This window comes from Neoarius graeffei, chromosome 20 (genome assembly GCF_027579695.1).
Source record: "Neoarius graeffei isolate fNeoGra1 chromosome 20, fNeoGra1.pri, whole genome shotgun sequence".
NCBI lineage: Eukaryota > Metazoa > Chordata > Actinopteri > Siluriformes > Ariidae > Neoarius > Neoarius graeffei.
Window position 1 is genome coordinate 18,484,862 of NC_083588.1, and position 22,805 is coordinate 18,507,666.

At 41.6% G+C, this 22,805-nt stretch overlaps 1 protein-coding gene across 2 annotated transcripts in view; it reads right to left on the reverse strand.

The window, feature by feature from the left end:
* cyth3b (cytohesin 3b) overlaps positions 1 to 22,805 on the reverse strand; it is a 103,744-nt gene that overhangs the window by 3,720 nt on the left and 77,219 nt on the right. For both annotated transcript variants that reach the window (XM_060901376.1, XM_060901375.1), the window contains exons 9-11: positions 21,843 to 21,954; positions 1,523 to 1,599; positions 1,338 to 1,409 (exon numbers count right to left, since the gene is read on the reverse strand). In XM_060901376.1, coding sequence (XP_060757359.1) covers positions 1,338 to 1,409; positions 1,523 to 1,599; positions 21,843 to 21,954 — 261 coding nt within the window. The remainder of the gene's footprint in view (positions 1 to 1,337; positions 1,410 to 1,522; positions 1,600 to 21,842; positions 21,955 to 22,805) is intronic.

Consider the following 22,805-nt stretch of genomic DNA (forward strand, 5'->3'; position numbering starts at 1 on the left):
TTTTGGTGGGTTTTGAACATATTTTGGGCTGGAAAACGTCACCAGATACTGTTGCCAGATACTGCTGACGTTTTCCAGCCCAAAATATGTTCAAAACCCACCAAAATGCACTTTAAACCGCCCAACTGGGCGGGATTCCTCCCAATCTGGCAACATTGCCAGTATTCTGGAGGGGGTCTACTAGTAGCTACGCCAGATCCAAAGACAGTCCTCCTGTCAGAACATGTGTTGTGAAACAACATAAGATAAAGGTACGTAGAGCTATAGATTCTACATGATAATCATAAATGTAATCATAAAGTCGGCGTGATATCAGTCACGTATTTGCTTGTGAAAGCTTGCGGCTTTCATGTAACTGCCGCCTAGCAACGAGAGGCAAAGGGTAAAGAGGGTAGGCTATCATAGATTCTATTCGGAAGAGATCAACACAATTCTAGACTCCCAGAAGAGGAAGAGCTAGCACTAGAGTGTTCACCGGCGTTTTCATGCGCCATTTCCATTGAGTAGAACCAGAGTAGAACAGCCAGTGAACCGCAGCGTTTTCCCGCTGACGTCACAATATGGCCGCGAGCCACGGACCCAGTTTTCCTGCGCTGTGCAATTAAAAGTTGGATATTTGCGTAACAACAGCTTCTTTTCACGTAATTATAACAGAAATCTAACATGTTTGCCATGTTGTATAGTTTAAGAAATTGCATAGAGTCATGTTCGTGTCATCAGCTCTTTAAAGTTGCATGTACTGTAAGACCCTAAGATTGTTTTCACACTCAAGTAACCAGGATGCATTTTAGGGGACGATGCCATCTCAATAGGTTATTCCAGACTGCATTTTCACGTTAACTTTTTTTTTTAAACTCGATGGGAAAGTATTTGTGTGACACATACAAAACAGCGGCACGGTGGTGTAGTGGTTAGCGCTGTCGCCTCACAGCAAGAAGGTCTGGGTTTGAGCCCCGTGGCCGGCGAGGGCCTTTCTGTGCGGAGTTTGCATGTTCTCCCCGTGTCCGCGTGGGTTTCCTCCGGGTGCTCCGGTTTCCCCCACAGTCCAAAGACATGCAGGTTAGGTTAACTGGTGGCTCTAAATTGACCGTAGGTGTGAATGTGAGTGTGAATGGTTGTCTGTGTCTATGTGTCAGCCCTGTGATGACCTGGCGACTTGTCCAGGGTGTACCCTGCCTTTCGCCCGTAGTCAGCTGGGATAGGCTCCAGCTTGCCTGCGACCCTGTAGAACAGGATAAAGCGGCTAGAGATAATGAGATGAGATGAGACAAACAAAACAAAACTTCACATTTGATCTTGCTTGTCTGTTAGTCTAAGGATTAAGAGGCGACACTCACAGGCTTCCTGGGCTCATCCACTTCTCTGATACTGAGGTTCTCCAGTGGGATGATTCCCCGTGGCTCCTTGTCCTGTGACATACAGACCACGGTCACACAGTAAAGCTTTACTAGAATTGACCACTTTTTCAAAAGTGACTAAATTAACATTGAACAAATGCATAATGTAACGCAAACCTACTAACCGTCGTGTACTCAAAGTAGTACAGGCAGTTGTCGGTTAAAATGAACCACCGCCTTTTCCAGGTTTTTACTCTTCCTCCTGCAGGAAAAAGCACAAAGGCCATGACATAACGAACCACAGTCGAATATACACACCTGATCTGAGACGGCAACGGATCATAACAAAGCAAATATCTTTAGAACTACTGGATTATTTAATGCATGAGTTTATCGAAATTAACTTCTGTATTTTTGCTAGAAATGAAGTACGATTCTGCACTGTTAACTGTCACATCACATCTATAAAATTAGTTTTCGTTTCCAGTCTAACTACTGTTTACTTTTCATGCGTGCTGGTTTGTTTCGTGCCTGGACTCTCTCAGAAGTATTTAGAGTAGTTGGTCATGATCGAAATCTCCTGAACAACTTCCCTGCCTTGTAACAATTTGATCACAAACGCAGACTTGATGCGTATACACCCTTTAAACGAAAACACTTTCAGTCCTCAGGTGTATAAAACTGTGTATGCTTAATATATTTTGACATTATACTGCAGTACCCCTTACACGGCTCTGAGTTAATCTGATTTGAACCCCCGGCTACAGGAACAAATCTAGAAAATGTTCCTCAGCAGTTCGTCTGTGACGTACAGTACAGTATGTGTTTCATTGGTGCTGGTGTCAAGAGGAAAATAGATATAAATGTATATTTCAAATAATATAATATGGTTGGTGCAGAACATTTCTCATTAGTGGGAAGCGAGAGAGCTGGGAATTTATAGGAAGTTAATATTCTTCACAGAACTGGTTAACATTAAGTTATGTCAACTAAGTTAACATTCGTTCCTCAGTAATGGCTGTATCCTTATTAGGGTTGCAGTAAATCCAGAGACCATGCTGGAAATGCTGTGTGCAAGGGAGGAAAAAGATTCCAGTCCACGACAAGGCACATGAAGTAGTCGATTGTTTAAAAATCGACACACCCTTTGATTTAAAAACTAAACCAAGATAAAGCATGTCAGATTTCCCCCCACTATTAATATGATCTAGTAACCAACAAAATTCAAGTGAATAACTTGCAATAACCTGGTTATACAAGTGTGCGCACCCACCCTGTGCTCAGGCATGTTACTGTGCTCAGAATTAACCAATCATAGCCCCGTCCTCAATGAAGTGATTCTGATTAACCCCAAATAAACAGAAGCTGTTTGAATTTTCTTGACATCATCTTGGTTTCATCCGACTGCTGAAGCTGTGGTCCACGAAGAGTTTACAAAGCATGTACAGGATCTCGGAGTCAAAAGCTAATCGATCAGGAGAAAGGAGCTTCCAAAACATTAAATCTGCCATGAAACATTATGAAGGTACGGAAGCCGCGAGAGGCCCTTCATATAATCCTTTTTTTTTTTTTTTTATTCACCTTGTTATCCCGAGATAACGACATAATTAATTCAGGATCTCGAGAAAACACCACAACTAATTCGAGATCTCGAGAAAACAAAATGATTTATTTCATGATCTCGAGTAAACAGCTGAGAAATGGTTCATTCAGGTGCGCCAAGAGACTTGTGATATGCTGACTTTGGGGCTATTTCTCATTCTGTCTAGACGCAACTTTGGTCATTAGAATGTCTGGAATAATCGATCACCTAATAAGGCAATATTTTGATCAGGGAGAGATTGCATTAAGTCTTTTAATAAGGGATAATTTCAAAATTAGTCCGCGGCACCTCCGCAGAAGACTGGCCCTCTCTCTCTCAAGGCATCGTAAAACGCCATTTCTGGTCTGTTAGATGTCCGCCAATTTCTAAGTCTTCGTTGTCTGACCCACAGGGGGGCGCAGCTCTGCTAGAAATCTCAGCTGTTTTCTCGAGATCATGAAATAATTGTCTTGTTTTCTCGAGATCACGGAATAATTGTTTTGTTTTCTCGGGATCTCGAATTAGTTGTGTTGTTTTCTCGACATCCCGAATTAATTATGTCGTTATCTCGGAATAACGGTTTTGTTTTCTTGAGATCTCGAATTAGTTGTGGTGTTTTCTCGAGATCCTGAATTAATTATGTCGTTATCTCGGGATAACAAGGTGAATAAAAAGAAAAGATTATATGAAGGGCCTCTTGCGGCTTCCGTATGAAGGCCTTCATCAAAGAGAAAATTGGGCACCATAGTGACATTACCAAGAACAGGACGCCCCTTGAAAATTGATGAAAGGACAAGAGATGGACTTATCAGGAAGGCTGCTAAGAGACCTTACAGCTAGAGTTGCAGGAATATCTGGAAAGTACTGGTCATAAAGAACCAAAAATGGTCAGAAGCATGAAAAGTCCATAGAAATGGAACAGTGGGCAGTGTTGTGCAATCAGGTACAACAAAGAAATGGTCTGAACATGTCGGGGCAAAGGAACCCTGGGGCAAATGAATGAGGTCGTTCATGTAACTGGGAAATCCTTTTAAACACCCATTGCACTTACATGCACATTCATATCCAACTCCACCAATGTCCTGACACCTTCAGTTTACAATGACTGTGTGTCCGAGGCAACTCCTAAGACTGCAAGGGAAGCCCAGCTTCCTCTAAAATGTCATGAAAAAGTTTGTTAAATATGTATTTACACTACTTAACTCGTCTTTTGTGCTAGAAAGTGCTCAGCTTTACGGCTAGTTCGTTCAGCAGTTATTTCTCGCTGGTTGTCGTCATCTGGTCACATGATTTTCCCTCCCCCCTCAGTGTCTCTGTAGTTTGATATTACTATGGGATATGCTTTGATCTTAGTGCAGCAAAGCTAGACATTTATTGGACAATATGCTTTTAAAACTATTTCCAGACGCCTGGGTTCACTGGGGGTCTGTGGAGAGTCAGTGACAGTAAGGCGGGACTGGACGCTGGGCTTCTGTATGATGATTGGAGGAACTCTCAAATCTCTTTTGAATGTCATGAAAGCGTTTTAAAATTATACAGGATTCAGGCTCAGTCCATGCGATGTGTTGGCAAGTGAAATCATGAGACTAGCTGTTGCTCATTCTCGTTCTTTTCCTACCAATATACAGTTCCTATTTCCATTTGTATATACTGTAAATAAAATTGTAAATACAGAGCTCATGAGTTTGTTGCTTGCTTTCGTTTCAGTTCAGTAAAGGCTGTTTATTTTAAGCTGTTAGCTGTGCAAAATGGCAAACGTTGCTAATGTTGTCAACTTGATTTTGGAGAAGACATTTGATGCTCTTCCTTACGAGGAGAGGCTCAAAATTAAACAGGTCAGATCAATGCCCAAGATCAATTTAATTCAGAAGTCAGGGAGACGCAATCGCTCATTTCAGCTGTCTTAGTATGACATAGTAAACTGGTGAACTGGCAGTGCCTTGGCCAAGAGAATGTCCTGTTGGCCTCGTCTCTTAATGAGACCATCCCAGGGATGTATTTGGTCAAAACTGGGTTTTGGAGATTTGGCCAACTTTGACAGGGCATAAAAAAAGGCATGAGAAAAGCAAGGAACACCGTTATGGTTAGAAGATTACATACAGTGACATGAATGTCATGGCAATATTTTGGGCTTTCAATGATTTCTCTGAACTGTTCTGATTCTGTGGCAGAATGAATGTACAGCATACATCTTTAAAAAAAAAAAAGAAACAAACTAAAATTCGGTTCACAATTTTCTTTGGGTTTTCTGAAATCAACACAGGGTCAAAGTATACATACAGGGTCAAACATTTACATACACTCACTTAGATTATTAATTCAGAGGTGCCGTCTCATCTTGCCAAGGGTAAGGCCTCTTAACTTCCTGTTAGTGATTATGATAGACTACAGTTGGTAGCTTCTCTGTGCCTTCATAAAAATAGTTTGTTTACAGCACTCATTGGATTGACCAACACACAGTAAAATGGGAAAGTCCAAGGAGCTTAGTGCAGATCTGAGAAAGATCACAGAACTCACACAACTCCGGAATGTCTCTTGGAGCCATTTCGAAACAACTGCAAATCCCAAGATCAGTTCAAACAATTGTATGCAAGTTATTGTGAGGTGTAGTCACTTTGCCAAGCCACTTTGTTTCAAGAAAACCCAAACGGTCACCCTCAGCTGAAAGGAAATTGGTTCGGATGGTCAGGAACAATCCAGGAACTACCATGGCACAGCCCTGCCATGGACTAGAAGCTGATGGATCACTGTTTACAGTTCAGTGAGTTTTATATCACTATGGACCAAGAGGCTGCTATCCAAGAAATAACCCCCTGCTCCAAAATTGACACCTTCAAGCTTAACTAAAGTTTGAAGCTGACCACACGGACAAAGAAAAAGCCTTCTGGAGGACATCTGTATGGTCAGATGAGACAAAGATTGAGCTGTTTGGCCATACTGACCACCATGTACACAGGGACACTGTACCAGCTGGTGGTGGTGACAGCGTCGTACTCTGGGGCTGCTTTACTGCCAGTGGAACTGGTTCATTTCACAAAGTGGATGGAATAATGAAGAAGGAGGACTACCTCAGAATTCTTCAGCATAACCTCAAACCACTGGAAACGTGATTGGGAGTCACAACAGGACAGTGAACCCAAACACGCATCAGAGCTGATTGTGGAGGATAAAGCAGGCTAACATTAAGCTTAAAACAAGTCCTGACTTCAACCTTATTGAAAATATATGGACTGTGCTTATAAGTCAAGTCCATGCCAAGAAAAAAAAATTTAACTGAACTCTACTATTCTACCATGAAGAGTCGTGAAATATCCAACCAGAATTCTGCCAGAAGCTTGTTCATGGTAAACAAAAAATGTTTGGTCAAGGTGAATCTTTCGAAGAGACATTTTACCCAAATATTAGGTGTGCTGTATGTAAATTTTTGATCCTGTGTTGATTTAAGAACCCCCAAAGAAAATTGTGCACCGAATTCTAGGTCTGTGAAGATTCTCAATCATCCAGGTCATAGTAAACTGTGGGTGTAGAAATGGGCAACTGGACTTGCTTGAAGATTCTTGAAAACGTTTCACCTCTCGTCCGAAAGGCTTCCTCAGTTCTGTCAGTACTCCCTATTAGTCAGACAGAACTGAGGAAGCCTTTCGGACGAGAGGTGAAACGTTTTCAAGAACCTTCAAGCAAGTCCAGTTGCCCATTTCTACCACCCACAACCGAATTCTAGGGTTTTTGTTTGTTTGTTTTAAAGATGTATGCTATACAATCAATCATTCTACCACGGGGGGATTCAAAGAAATTACTGAAAGCCCAAATATTGCCTTGACATTCATATCAAAGATGGCATTCATGTCACTGTATGTAAACTTCTGACCACAACTGTAAGTTCATGTGTACGCTAGAGTTTACTTGGCAGAGTCGGAGTAGAACATGGCAGAATTCACATATAAAGAACAGCAAATTGACACAATTGACTCATGACAAATAACTAATTGAAAAATTGTATTACGTAGACTTAAAACAGGGCGGCACGGTGGTGTAGTGGTTAGCGCTGTCGCCTCACAGCAAGAAGGTCCGGGTTCGGGCCCAGTGGCCAGCGACGGCCTTTCTGTGCGGAGTTTGCATGTTCTCCCCGTGTCCGCGTGGGTTTCCTCCGGGTGCTCCGGTTTCCCCCACAGTCCAAAGACATGCAGGTTAGGTTAACTGGTGACTCTAAATTGACCGTAGGTGTGAATGAGAGTGTGAATGGTTGTCTGTGTCTATGTGTCAGCCCTGTGATGACCTGGCGACTTGTCCAGGGTGTACCCCGCCTTTCGCCCGTAGTCAGCTGGGATAGGCTCCAGCTTGCCTGCGACCCTGTAGAACAGGATGAAGTGGCTAGAGATAATGAGATGAGACTTAAAGGGGAACAGAGGGCAATATATAGAGTAAATATAACAAAACACACATTAACGAACCTTATTCAAGACTTACAAAAGTTTTTTGTTCTAAGGTTGGAAAGTTATAGTGTTTTGAAAGTAGCTCGAGCAAACTATTTCCGCAGTTTGAACAGCCCGCCATGATATTAATTTTATCCAATCAGAATGCACGTTCATTTTCTCTGCGTAACACTCATGACGTATGTATATGCCCAGTTGTGTTGGCTCATTGAGGTTGGGAATAGCACGTGTGAATCGGAAAGTAGGATGAATTGTAAGTGATCGGCTACACAATGCCACAGTGCGTTGCTTTCGGGTGTAATAACAGGACCGATGGAAAGCATAACGATCCTCCAGACGTGTCTTTTCACTCGTTTCCGCTGAAAAACACCAAGCGAGTTCGAGCTTTCTTCTCTTCTTTCGTCATCACCGGAGTCGAGAGTACCTCTCCTAGGTTCAAACTGGTACCCTTCTAAGCCATAGCCTGCTTGCAGTGTGTCTTGCGGGATCTCTTCGTATGATTCGACAGAGCTGTCGCTTTCACTTGATGCGCCCGACGCCATGATTTACACGCTTCTCTCCTAGTGCAGTGGGTAGCGCTGACGTCACGGTCTTTTAAAAATGGCGACTCTTGTGCCGTTTAGCGTACCGACTATTATATTTACAATTACCAAGATATTCCGTTGTTTTCTAGTATATAAATGATAGAATACTTAATAATACGTTACTTTGTGACATCAGCAACTGTATATATTATATTTGGTACCCCTTTAAAACTGAGCTTCCCGTATTTCAAAGGCCACCAGCCATCACTGCTTTGTGTCTACTGGAAGGACAAATAAAACGGCATGCGTTGTGGCTGTTAACAATCAGCCATTGCCACGATCAGGAAACTATAAGCCAGTATATTTTCCTCAGTTTCATCCATATTGAATAGATTTTTTTTTTCCCATTTCACTCCCTGTGTACTCTGCAAGGATCAAGTTTCTTTTCCAATCATGTTTGTTATTTGTCTCTCCAGTTAGGTGAATCAATCCCTGCATTTGTGCTCATAATCAAGGCATCTGGTATTGGTGGTGCAAATTAGCCCGAGTCATGTGGAGAACCCTTGCTGAGTGCGTCATGATTCCTGGGAGTGTACAGAGCTTAATCTGTTACGGGAAAAACAAACTGCAACATTTCTCTCATAACACGTGCCGAGTTGCTAATAGTGACGACGGACAAAGCAGCAATGCAGCATTGGGTGGAGGCAAATCCAAAAATGGTTACACATTAAAGGAATACAAATAATATCAACGCTGAAAGAAAGGCCATGTAGACCTGACCACCCTGATAAACACACCTGACTAGATTCCATTCATTCTTAACAAGGCTAAGGGTTTTTTTTTGTTTGTTCTTTTGGCATAGGTATTCCTTTAATGCATAAATGTTGATCTTTGTTATGGAGGTGAAGTTTCCCAGCACAGAATTCAGGGATCTGGGAAAAGATGCCGGAGGGCTAATATGGCACACTTGCTGTAAGTAATACAGTGTATTAAATGTTGGGTAAGACATGCTCACGTGCGGGATTTGGCTGGCTCGCATACCCAGAGGGCAAGGAAACAGGGCAGGGAACTGAACATGTGAGAAATACTTCAGACTGGATTTATTTTCCAGGTGTGAGGCTAAAGGCTAAACATACCGGTATACTCTACTTATTTATGGAAATGGCCTCAAAACTAATTTTTTGAAAGGCTACAAATGTAGATTTGATAACACCCACAAAAAAACGTCCAAGCTGAGTTATGAAATATAAGCAGCGTTTTTTTTTTTTCTGTCTTGCATGTTTACATTAATGAACGTCGGATGTTTCCATCCACTAGATAAATTAGGCGTCGGTATTTATTAAATAATGAAATGACTATTAAGGCATTCTCTCTGCTCTAGATCAGCGCACATTTTCTGAAAAAGAAAAGGGAATATTTAACGCAGAGAGCAGCACTGTCTTAGTGTCCAAGTGACACGTTGGAACTAAAATAGTCTCTGGAGCAGACAGCTTTGACACCCATACAGGTGAGTACAGGGAATCAGATATGAAGCTCATGGTCACAACCACGTATTTAACACCCAGAGCAACTCTCGTATAGAGCATCATCATGTACTGGTTTAGCAAATATAAAGAATTTTCACAGGCTGAGCTGGCATTTAGCTGCATGTTTGATATGTGTGTACGCTACCGTTCAAAAGTTTGGGGTCACTTTGAAATGTCCTTATTTTTGAAAGAAAAGCACTGTTCTTTTCAATGAATAGCCCAAGAGCATTAGCTCAAAATTGAGTCCAACCCGGAACAAATTAGTAACAAGCTGAATTTTTCAGAATATGTTCAGAATACCCTTAGGAATAACATACTAAAAGTCCCCGGGAATCCACCTTGTGCTCTCTGAGAAATTCAAGATGGCGTCCAAAATGGCCGCCGATTGGAGATTTTTCAATATCTCAGGGATAAAACATAATATAAATGCAATTAAAATGTTAAATTATATGTTCTCTCATACAAGCAATGCAAATTCACCATTGTCACACTGTTAAAATTAAAATTAACTAAGATTACAAGGTCATTAATGTGGAAATTACATGGAATTTGATGGTTGACATGATTGACAGATTAGCTTAGTAGGCTACCTACATACATGAACATAATGTAAGACAACAATTAGACATCAATTTCCTTAATATTTAGTGCATCTTTAAGCTTTGATAAAATATTAAAGGGAAATTAAATTTGAGAACTCTATCTTCTAAAACTACAATGGCAAGCTGTTTCAGTACACTTCTTCAACATTCCAGCGACTTTCATGACAAAAAGGTCTGCCTCAATAAAAGCTCTTGCTTATAAACAATGAGTAGACTTAAACACTTCTCAGTGCCTCAGTTGTAATGCTTGGACCTTTGTTGTACCATCAATGAAGTAGGGAATTTATTCAAGCTTGTTTAAGGGTGGAAAAAATTAATCTTTGAGTTTCTAGCGCCAGTCTTTACTACTAGCAATGCCAGTGTGTTCAGACAAAAAATGACTAAACTCAGCATGACCTTTTAACATGCCATTTTTCATTTTACACCACCAATTTACTTTAATTAATATTAATGAAAATAAGTGCTCCAACCCCTAGTAATTGTGTTTGTTGTTTTGTGAACAGAACAGGATGATGCGGAGTGAACGAGTAACCAATGGATCCACACTCTATAATCGGTAGTGTACATTAAATAGCACATGTATAGATTTACAATTATAAGTCTGTAATTATTAGTCCTAAACATTAAGAACTGAAGCCATTTCAAAAACATATGAGATATCTTCATGATACCATAACGATTATTTTGTCATAACAGTCATTGTTATTTCTTCTTGGATGTGAATTTATGGGCCAGGGCGTTTCAAGATTGATACTTGATTCAAGGATCGGACTGGATGAAACCTACACGCATTCATAGTACTGTGCACATTCATAAATGTGAACTGGTGAAGTGCCAAAAATATGACAATCTAACCAGACATGGCAAGCGAACACATTATACACAAATATACTGTTATAATAATGTGTACATTGTTATTATATAATGTTAATACACAATGTAATTAATACACACACGTTGGAATTTACTCTCCTACCGTACAAAACATATATTCTGACCTTTTAATTGCATTAATATTTTGTTTTGGGCCTGAGATATGGGCAGATCTCCATTTGGCGGCCATTTTGGACGCCATCTTGAATTTCTCAGAGAGCACAAGGGGGATTTCCGGGGACTTTTAGTATGTTATTCCTAAAGGTATTCTGAACATATTCTGAAATTTTCAGCTTGTTACTAATTTGTTCCGGGTATAACCCTATTACTCCTGGGCTAGAAGATCACTTTAAACTAATCAGAAATCCACTCTATACATTGCTAATGTGCTAAATGACTATTCTAGCTGCAAATGTCTGGTTTTTGGTGCAATATCTCCATAGGTGTATAGAGGCCCATTTCCAGCAACTCTCACTCCAGTGTTCTAATGGTACAATGTGTTTGCTCATTGCCTCAGAAGGCTAATGGATGATTAGAAAACCCTTGTACAATCATGTTAGCACAGCTGAAAACAGTTTAGCTCTTTAGAGAAGCTATAAAACTGACCTTCCTTTGAGCAGATTGAGTTTCTGCAGCATCACATTTGTGGGGTCGATGAAATGCTCAAAATGGCCAGAAAAATGTCTTGACTATATTTTCTATTCATTTTACAACTTATGGTGGTAAATAAAAGTGTGACTTTTCATGGAAAACACAAAATTGTCTGGGTGACCCCAAACTTTTGAACGGTAGTGTATATCTAGGGGGAATCCATAGCCTAATGGTAAGAGAAGCAGCTTTAGGACTAAAAGGTTGCCGGTTTGATTCCCTGGATCAGCAGGAATGGCTAAAGTGCCCTTGAGTAAGGCACCTAACCCCTAACTGCTCCCCAGGCCGCTCAGGGTATGTTGTATATCGCTCTGGATAAGAGCGTCTATTAAAGCCAGTAATGTAAAATTCATTATTTTGTCTTCATACGACAGTGCTGTTCAACCTGACTGGTCAGAAGTTTGTGATGAATTTTCTACAACAGTAGCCGTGACCGTCATATCTCGGGTTTATATTAACGCGCTTCTTCTCATACGTCATGGTTTCGATAGCAAGAGCTCTATACAGTGGCATGCAAAAGTATGGGCACCCTTGCTGAAAATGTCCGTTACTGTGAATAGTTAAGTGAGCAGAAGATGAACTGATCACCAAAAGGCATAAAGGTAAAGACGACACATTTCTTTAATATTTTCCACAAGATTACATTTTTATTTCCATCATTTACAGGTGTAAAATACCAAAAAATGAAAAGGACCCGAAGCAAAAGTTTGGGCACCTGACGTGGTCAGTACCTAGTAACACCCCCTTTGGCAAGTATCACAGCTTGTAAACACTTTTTGTAGCCAGCTAATAATCTTTCAGTTCTTACCTGGGGGATTTTCACACATTCGTCCTTGCGAAAGGCTTCCAGTTCTACAAGTTTCTTGGGCTGTCTTGCATGCACTGCTCTTTTGAGATCTTTCCACAGATTTTCAATGATGTTTAGGTCAGGGGACTGTGAGGGCCAGGGCAAAACCTTCAGCTTGTGCCTCTTGAGGTATTCCATTGTAGATTTTGAGGTGTGTTTTGGATCATCGTCTTATTGTAGGACCCGTCCTCTTTTTAACTTCAACTTTTTTTTTTTTACAGATGGTGTGATGTTTGCTACCAGAGTTTGCTGGTATTTATTCGAATCCATGCTTCCCTCGACCAATGAAATGTGCCCTGTGCCACTGGCTGCAACACAACCCCAAAGCATGATCGATCCACACCCATGCTTCAGAGTTGGAGACGTGTTCTTTTCCTGGAATTTGGCACCCTTTTTTCTCCAAACGTACCTTTGCACATTGTGGCCAAAAAGTTCTATTTTGATTTCATCAGTCCACAGGACTTGTTTCCAAAATGCATCAGGTTTATTTAGATGTTCATTTGCAAACTTCAGACGCTGAATTTTGTGGCTAGGACGCAGGAACGGTTTTCTTCTGATGACTCTCTCATGAAGGTCATATTTGTTCAGGTGTCGCTGCATAGTAGAACAGTGCACCACCACGCCAGGGTCTGATAAATCTTTCTGAAGGTCTTTTGCAGTCAAACAGGGGTTTTTATTTGCCTTTCTAGCAACCCAATGAGCAGTTCTTTCAGAAAGTTTTCTTCATCTTCCAGACCTCACCTTGATCGCCACTGTTTCTGTTAACTGCCATTTCTTAATAACATTACAATCTGAGGAAACAGCTACCTGAAAACACTTTGCTACATTCTTGTAGCCTTCTCCTGCTTTGTGAGCATCAATTATTTTATTATTCAGAATGCGAGGGAGTTGCTTAGAGGAGCCCATGGCTGTTGATTTTAGGGACAAGTCTGAGGAGTCGGAGAATTTATCCAGCTTTGAAATCTGCATCATCTGACCTTTCCTAACGAAGAATTTGAACAAGCCACAGCTCAATAAGCTAATTAAGGTCTGGAACCTTGGTAAAAGTTACCTGAGAACTCAAATGTATTGGGGTGCCCAAGCTTTCGCATGGTGTTCCTTTTCTTTTTTCACTCTCCAATTGTACAAAAAAATAAACACACATCCTGCAGAAAACGCTGAAAAGAAATGTGTCGTCTTTACTTTCATGCCTTTTGGTGATCAGTTCATCTTCTGCTCACTTAACTATTCACAGTAACAGACATTTTCAGCAAGGGTGCCCAAACTTTTGCATGCCACTGTATAATAAATGAATCTAAAACTGCTATTTCACAAAGACGACCTAATAATTGATATCGTGAAGAACTAAACATTTATTTAAAGTTTATAAAAAGGAGTCTCCAGTGTGAGCGTTTTGTTCGTCAAAAGTTTTCTGCTACAGGAGAATCTTCAGAACAGAGGATTTTACGTTTCTCCAGCTTGTCAGTAACATGAAAAAATGAATAATACACAAACATAGGTTAAGAGAGAGGCTAGTAAAGGAGGGACTGTTTACAGTCTCATGGGCGTTCCGTGACATGGAGTGTAAACAGTTGAAAAGCGTGACGTGTTGTTCAATATTAAAGCATACTGTTGTGTCAGACACGTAAACACATGTGCTGCTACCAACAGGAGGATTGTTTAACCGCAGTGGAAATATCGGACTTGATTACACCACATTAAAGATCCCCCACCCCTTTTCCCTCTCGTAGAGGTTAACCAAATATCCGCTCATTAACTCTTAGGACTCTTATGGATCACACACAATGTAGGATAGTTAGCATTTCAATTTTGCATGTAATGTCACTGATGTATTTATTCTTCTGCAAAATGCACACTAACTATGGACAATGAATTCATAAAATTAGTGCTTCACGCACAGACACAGTACCAATCAAAAGTTTGGACACAACTTTCAATTCAATGCTTTTTCTTTATTTTTATTAATTAAAAGACACTTCAGGCGGCACGGTGGTGTAGTGGTTAGCGCTGTCGCCTCACAGCAAGAAGGTCCGGGTTCGAGCCCCGTGGCCGGCGAGGGCCTTTCTGTGCGGAGTTTGCATGTTCTCCCCGTGGCCGCGTGGGTTTCCTCCGGGTGCTCCGGTTTCCCCAACAGTCTAAAGACATGCAGGTTAGGTTAACTGGTGACTCTAAATTGACCGTAGGTGTGAATGGTTGTCTGTGTCTATGTGTCAGCCCTGTGATGGCCTGGCGACTTGTCCAGGGTGTACCCCGCCTTTCGCCCGTAGTCAGCTGGGATAGGCTCCAGCTTGCCTGCGACCCTGTAGAACAGGATAAAGTGGCTAGAGATAATGAGATGAGAATGAAAAGACACTTCATGTAAAGTAATAATGGATGTCATTTCTCTTTACTTAGTTGAGTGGTTCTTGACATATGGATTACTACAGTTGTGGAATAGGGCCATTTACTGTTTGAGCTCAAATGCATTAAGGCCGCAAGAAATTGCACTGAAATTAATTGAAAAGCGTTCCAGGTGACTACCTCATGAAGCTGGTTAAGATAATCGGTCGGAGTTTTATCGCACCGCTCCTGTGAAGGACGGCCCCATGAGGACAGTTGAGGGTTATACCTGTTAAAACTGTTAATATTATAGTCAGGCTGTCTGTTGTTGCCCAAATGAGGATGGGTTCCCTTTTGAGTCTGGTTCCTCTCGAGGTTTCTTCCTCATGTCGTCTGAGGGAGTTTTTCCTTGCCACCGTCGCCACAGGCTTGCTCATTGGGGGTAGATTAGGGATAAAATTAGCTCATGTTTTAAGTCGTTCAAATTCTGTAAAGCTGCTTTGCGACAATGTTTATTGTTAAAAGCGCTGTACAAATAAACTTGATTTGATTTGATTATGCCAGTAGTGTGCAAAGCGTCATCAAGGTAAACGGCGGCTACTTGGAAAAATCTAAACTATGAAAGACACTGTTTTTGTAACCCTTTTTTTCTTTACCACACAATTCTATTTCTGTTCTGTGTTATTTCATAGTTTTGATGTCTTCAGTATTGTCCTACAATGTAGAAAACAGTCAAACAAGATCAACTGTGAGCTACTGCTCACTTATAGCCCCCTCGCTCTCGCTTATATCAGAATGCAAGCAATCGAAGGAATAGGACTAGTGCTGTCAAGCGATTAAAATATTTAATCACAATTAATGTCGCGACTGTCATAGTTAACTCGCGATTAATCGCAATTTAATCGCACGTTTTTGTCACATGAAAAACCATTGTAATTCTCTTATCAGCATAAAAAAGTGAATGGGCTTGCTTTGTACCAATGTTTTGTTTTTTTTTTATTGCAGAGCATAACACGTCTTGTCACAGCCACTGCAAAGTCGGGCTGAAGCCGCCGATGGGAAAACGAAACCTAAGCCGAGCACCGTGGCTCTTCGTCCCGAGGCGCGGCAGCGCGAGCTGCCTGCGCTGGTTCTTTGGGGGGAGGGCAGAGGACTCTGGCTGTGCGGGGCGTGGCATTACAGTCTAGCTGCTATCGTTTTTCTAAGCAAAGTCTCTTCCAAGTTCCTGGCAGTTTCAAAAGCTTATGAAAAACCTACATCATGTCACAGAGCGTTAATCTCGCGATAAAAAAATTATCGCCGTTAAAATTGAGTCAAGTTAACGTGATAATAACGCGACATTTTTGACAGCACTAAATATGACACTTATTATGAATGTTGACTTCAACAAATAATTAACCCTGAAACAAGTATGTAAAGAGCAGCATCCTGGTAAACTGTCATTTTGAAGTAGCATTTTGCTTCTTGAAATAGCGTCAAAATCCACCCTATATGTTTCATAAATACATTCAGTCGGTAAACAGGAAGTTGATGTGCGACAGACCTGAAAACAGTATACACGGTATAGAACCCCAAGCTGAAGTTTGGTACCAAGTGGCTATGACTTGTTGCAGAGAGAAAGGATGTTTTGGATGGACGGACTGACAGAGGTAAACCAGTACATTGGATATAAAAAGTGTGTACACCCTGTTAAAAGGATATATATATATATATATATATATATATATATATATATATATATATATATATATATATATATATATTTTTTTTTTTTTTTTACATCAGAAAAACCTGAGACCATGATAAATAATTTCTAAACTTTTCCCACCTTTAATGTGACCTATAACCTGTACAATTCAATTGAAAAACAATCAATCAAATCTGTTGGGGGGGAAATACATAAATAAAAAACCTACAATAAGCTGGTTGCATAAGTGTACACACCCTTAAACTAATAGTTTTTTGAAGCACGCTTTGATTTAATTACAGCATTCAGTCTTTTTGGGTTCACGCCTGCCATCAATTAAAATGACTCTGATTAACCCCAAATAAAGTTCAGACATTTACTCAGTTGCATCCTCCAGCAAAAGCCAGCGTTCACAGAGAGCTTACAAAGCATCAAAGGGATCTCATTGTTGAAAGGTATCAGTCAGGAGAAGGGTGCAAAAACATTTCCACAGCATTAGATATACCATGGAGCACAGTGAAGACCGTCATCAAGAAGTGGAGAAAATATGGGACAACAGTGACATTATTGAGAACTGGACGTCCCTCCAAAATCGATGACGAGACGAAAACTGGTCAGGGAGGCTGCTGAGAGGCCTAAAGCAACACTGAAGGAGCTGCAGGAATTTCTGACCAGTACTGGTTGTGTACTACGTACATGTGACAACAATCTCCCGTATTCTCCAAATGTCTGGACTATGAGGTAGGGTCAAAGAAAAACATCCAGGCCTGGCTAAGTTTTGCGGGGGGGAATCATCAACTCTCCCAAAAGCATGTGGGAAAATGTGTTATGGTCTGACGAAACCAAGGTTGAACTTTTTGGCCACAATTCCAAAAGGTATGTTTGGCACAAAAACACCACTGCGCATCACCAAAAGAACACCATACCCACGGTGAAGCATGGTGGTGGCAGCATCATGTTTTGGGGTCGTTTTTCTTCAGCTGGAACAGGGGCTTTAGTCAAGGTGGAGGGAATTATGAACAGTTCTAAATACCAGTCAATTTTGGCCCAAAACCTTCAGGTGTCTGCTTGAAAGATGAAGAGGAATTTCATTTTTCAGCACGACAATGACCCCAAAAAAGTTTTGGAACGGCCCAGCCAGAGCCCAGACCGAAATCCAATTGAAAATCTGTAGGGTGACCTAAAGAGGGCCGTGCACAAGAGACGCCCTCGCAATCTGACAGATTTGGAGCGCTTTTACAAAGATGAGTGGGCAAATATTGCCAAGTCTAGATGTGGCAGGCTGATAGACTCCGACCCAAAAAGACTGAATACTGTAATTAAATCAAAACGTGCTTCAACAAAGTATTAGTTTAAGGGTGTGCACACTTATGCAACCAGCTTATTGTATGTTTTTAATTTTTTGTGTTCCCCCCCCAATAGATTTGTTTGTTTTCAATTGAATTGTACAGCTTATAGGTCACGTTAAAGGTGGGAAAAGTTTTGAAATTATTTATTGTGGTCTCTTTTTTTTTTTACATCAGAAAAACCTAGCATTTACACCCTTTCGGAGCAGGGGTGTAAATACAGAAAAAAAAAACCTATGAATGATTACGGGTGTCCAAGCTTTTGAATGGTGCTGTGTGTATATATATATATATATATAACTATCACATGGTAGTTCAACACTTCTAGGCTAAAACTGACCAAACTGTTAATATGCTGGAGTGGGATTGTTTGATATCTGAAATTAGTTCAGTGCTGAAATTAGCTTTCGTGCTTTTCTACATCAGGATTCCTCTGAGGAAAGTACTGCAATTATGCACCAACCATGTTTTCAATAATGGTGTTTTTAACATGCCTTGACCTCCTTAGATGTTTACGTATGACCATTCAAAACAAGTCCCCTCTGTTATATTCTCCACATGCTATTTTTAGGTAACTGTAATAGATCATCGTAAAGTAGGAAAAACATCTCGCTCCACACTGCCTAAATGAGACTGGGGTGATAGACTAATAACTCTGCACACCAGAGCTGCTGGCATGTATACGAGCCTGCAGAGAGCTTACGTACTGCTGGAGGAATGTGCGCGCGAGTGTGTTCCAGGCCTGGCAATAATCCAAAAGTATGAGGCTCGACCAGGCTGACAAACAGCAATGTGACCCCGGCCTCATCAGTCCTCAGTAACCAATCAGAGAACAGGTACCGGGCTTAAATTGCCACTGTGAGGAGATGCAGATAGCTCGGAATGGCGAGGGGATGCAAGGATCAAGGGAGGAGGTGAAATGAGGAGAGGAGGAAGGACAGTTAGGCTGGAGCGGCAGTGCTCTCCGAGGTTACCTACCTCCTTGAGAAGAGACAGGCAGAGACACAACGGAAGGATGGGGTTATGGGGGTGCAGAGGGAATAAAGAAAAACACAAGAAGGAACGTTTTTAACAATAAACGAGCCACACGCAACCACATCTAGGACCAAAACTGCAGACATGTTGGGAGGAGGGGTGGGCAAAGATTAAAAACACATGTGAGTAAATACAATGCAGGGACACAGTCAAAACCCAGCGCTTCATCTGGAACGATGCCTGGGGAATAAAAATAGCTCAGTCGTATTAAAAAAAAAAAAAAAGTGTCTTAGAGTCCTTCAGAGTCAAGATTAATCTGAAAGTATTGTAAAATTTGAGGAGATTAATAATATTCTTTTAAGTTCGTTTCTTAAGACACGTATTTTTAAGTATGTTACCTCGCTTGTTGACAGTTTCGGCGAACACTTCCGCCTTCTTCAAAACAGTCACCAGATGTCGAGTGGTGACGTGCCTTATCAGCTGATGTTACTCTACGGAGGCGTGAACGCCCCGCCCAATTTGACAGGTAGTCCACGCCTCCTGCTGTCAGGTCGCTGCCCCAGGACTGCGCTCCAGGTATGTGACAGCGCGTACGCTCCCTCATCCCGGTTCATGGTCCTCTGCGCCCGCTTACGTATCTCCACTGCCTCCAAAATCCAACGCTGATATCTATTCTCTTCTGATTTTGGAGGCAGTGGAGATACGTAAGCGGGCGCAGAGGACCATGAACCGGGATGAGGGAGCGTACGCGCTGTCACATACCTGGAGCGCAGTCCTGGGGCAGCAACCTGACAGCAGGAGGCGTGGACTACCTGTCAAATTGGGCGGGACGTTCACGCCTCCATAGAGTAACATCAGCTGATAAGGCACGTCACCACTCGACATCTGGTGACTGTTTTGAAGAAGGCGGAAGTGTTCGCCGAAACTGTCAACAAGCGAGGTAACATACTTAAAAATACGTGTCTTAAGAAACGAACTTAAAAGAATAGTTATAATTATCAGACAATGAATTTTCACTACATACGAGATTAATAATAATAAAACATTGCATATGTACCGTATTTCACCTTTCATGATCGCTTACTCTCCAGATCTGTGACACCTTACTCATTTAATCCAGCAGTGCTTAAAAGGGTAGTTCGGGATTTTTGACATGAATCTGTATGGCATCCCCATCAATAGTGTCGTGCAAACACACTGACTTACCCCTGACAGCATCCTGCGAGTCCAGTTCTTGTCCAGTTTTGGTCCAGACGAAAGTAGTCCGGCAAGTTTGTTGGGGTCACGAAAGTAAAACGTTTTTCGTCTCAAAACGGTACGTGTTCAAAAGAGTGATAGATTTGCATCACAAAACCGTTGTCAAATAAAAAGTCAGACCTCGAAATCGCTTGGCACTATTTTCTCTCCCTTCTTATCACTGCGCGCTGCCGCCAGGTGACAGCCACGGCTGTTTCATTCATTGTTTTAGTGATGGGAATTTCGGCTCTTTTGGCTCTTCTTACTATAAGGAGCCGGCTCTTTCGGCTCCCAAACGGCTCCTGAGATTTTATTTTTGATTTAATTGCTGCAATTAACTAGTTAATTAATTACATTATTATTTATATTTTATCAATAAGATGTTTTCCATTTTATTTTTTAGTTTTTGTAGCCATTGTAAAGCTTTGTAAAGTATAGCAGTGTAACAATGTTCTAGCTATAGAAATAAAACTTACTTACCAATTAATAAATTATTTTCTCACAAACATGATGCAAAACTGTGTTATATTACCAATATAAAATACACAGAAGACATCAACTGTTTATCCTTTATGGCTTTATTTCACACTCGACCTTGAACAAAATGCCACAAAATAAATTATGAAGTATAAATCAGGCCTAAGAAACTATGAAGCAAAGTTGGAAATTATTTTAACAAACACAGAACAATGTGCAACAAAATATGTGGCACCTTGAGCGCACGTAAAAAGAGAAAAAAGTGCCGCACTCTGCTCCACCAGTAATGAGAAGCCACTGGAACAGCAAATCTGCTCCTGTTATAATGACTGCTGTCTCGTTGTATACCGCAGATTAATCTGGCCGTGCCAAGGCGGTCGCCGACCGAACCTGTCAATTTATGAGCGACGATTTATATCATGAGCTTTAGGAATTCACGGCAACAAAACAATGATCATGGTTGTCAAATAGACAATCATCCTTCAGCTGAGCTGAACTCTGTCTCTCTCTCTCTCTCTGAGCACCTAAGGACAAAAAACTGATTCGGTTCCCCAACTCGGCTCCCACCGAAGAGCCGGCTCCCGTCGTTCACTTCAAAGAGCCGGCTCTTTGAACCGGATCGTTCGCGACCGACACATCACTACATTGTTTACTGCTAGCAAAGTTAGCGACATGTCTGACTACGACGGTGAAATGTGTGCGGAGATTCAGCCACATCTTTGTTGCTACAGCTTGGATAGTCGCAAGTGCGCACCATTTTCACAAATATATTATTGTATAGGTTATAGAAGGTGATCAATTTGTCGCTGTTCTTGCTCTCAAATTAGCTCGTTAGCGCCGCCGATCTGAACTCCTAATCACTGCCAAACAATGGGAAAGGTGTTGATTCCTGCGCAGATGTCAACATGACAGCGCGCAGTGATACCGAGGGAGAGAAAATAGTGCCAAGCGATTTCGAGGTCTGACTTTTTATTTGGCAACGGTTTTGTGATGCAAATATATCACTCTTTTGAACACGTACCGTTTTGAGACGAAAAACGTTTTACTTTCGTGACCCCAACAAACTGGCCGGACTACTTTCGTCTGGACCAAAACTGGACAAGAACTGGACTCACAGGATGCTGTCAGGGGTAAGTCAGTGTGTTTGCACGACACTATTGATGGGGATGCCATACAGATTCATGTCAAAAATCCCGAACTATCCCTTTAAGTACGGCAGGGTTCTGAGCCACTGAATAGTGATGTTCACATGGTTTTCACTAACACCACTCAGTGTGTGAGAGAACCCAGGGCTTCTCTCGAGTATTTACGTGTGATAGCACTAGCTGTGGAGTGGCAGGGTGACGGAAAGGATGGAAGAGTAACACAGCATACAGAGCTCCGTGACCTGAGAAACAAAGTGCGTGAAGAAGCCTCCTCTCTCCACTGACCTAGCTTAAGCAGCCAGCCTTCTCGGTCAGGGTTGAAAAACGTGTGGGTCAGGTCATTGCCATCATCCTCCGGGATCTTAAAGGGCTCACTTTTAATGCTCTCGTACAAGTTCTGATCAGGGGGAAGCAAAAAAAAAAATGTTAGGAAACACATTAGCCTTACAGTTAGCCAAAAAGACAAGTGCATCTTTGAAATATTCATCTCCTGTCTGTCTGAATCCTGACTGGATCGTGATACTGATTTAGAGTCACTCGCATGGAAACCGAGTTGAAGCAGTTAGCAAGTTCACAATGAGGTGAAGTGTCTGATTAAAGGGGAACAGAGGGCAATATATAGAGTAAATATAACAATAAAACACACATTAACGAACCTTATTCAAGACTTACAAAAGTTTTTTGTTCTAAGGTTGGAAAGTTATAGTGTTTTGAAAGTAGCTCGAGCAAACTATTTCCGCAGTTTGAACAGCCCGCCATGATATTAATTTTATCCAATCAGAATGCACGTTCATTTTCTCTGCGTAACACTCATGACGTATGTATGTGCCCAGTTGTGTTGGCTCATTGAGGTTGGGAATAGCACGTGTGAAATACCTGTTTCTGCCTCTTGCGACGATTTCGCAAGTCCACGGGTGGCGCCTATCTCATTGCAGCAAATAAATTCTGCTGGACTCGTGAGCAACTCCACGTTACATTTTCCGCACGAGCACCACGCCGTGTCACCTGCACGCAGACGCTCTGCCCCACGCTCGCCATGCCCATGGTCAGCATCAGTCTCATCTTCGCCGTCATCCGAGCTTTCTTCTCTTCTTTCGTCATCACCGGAGTCGAGAGTACCTCTCCTAGGTTCAAACTGCTTGCAGTGTGTCTTGCGGGATCTCTTCGTATGATTCGACAGAGCTGTCGCTTTCACTTGATGCGCCCGACGCCATGATTACACGCTTCTCTCCTAGTGCAGTGGGTAGC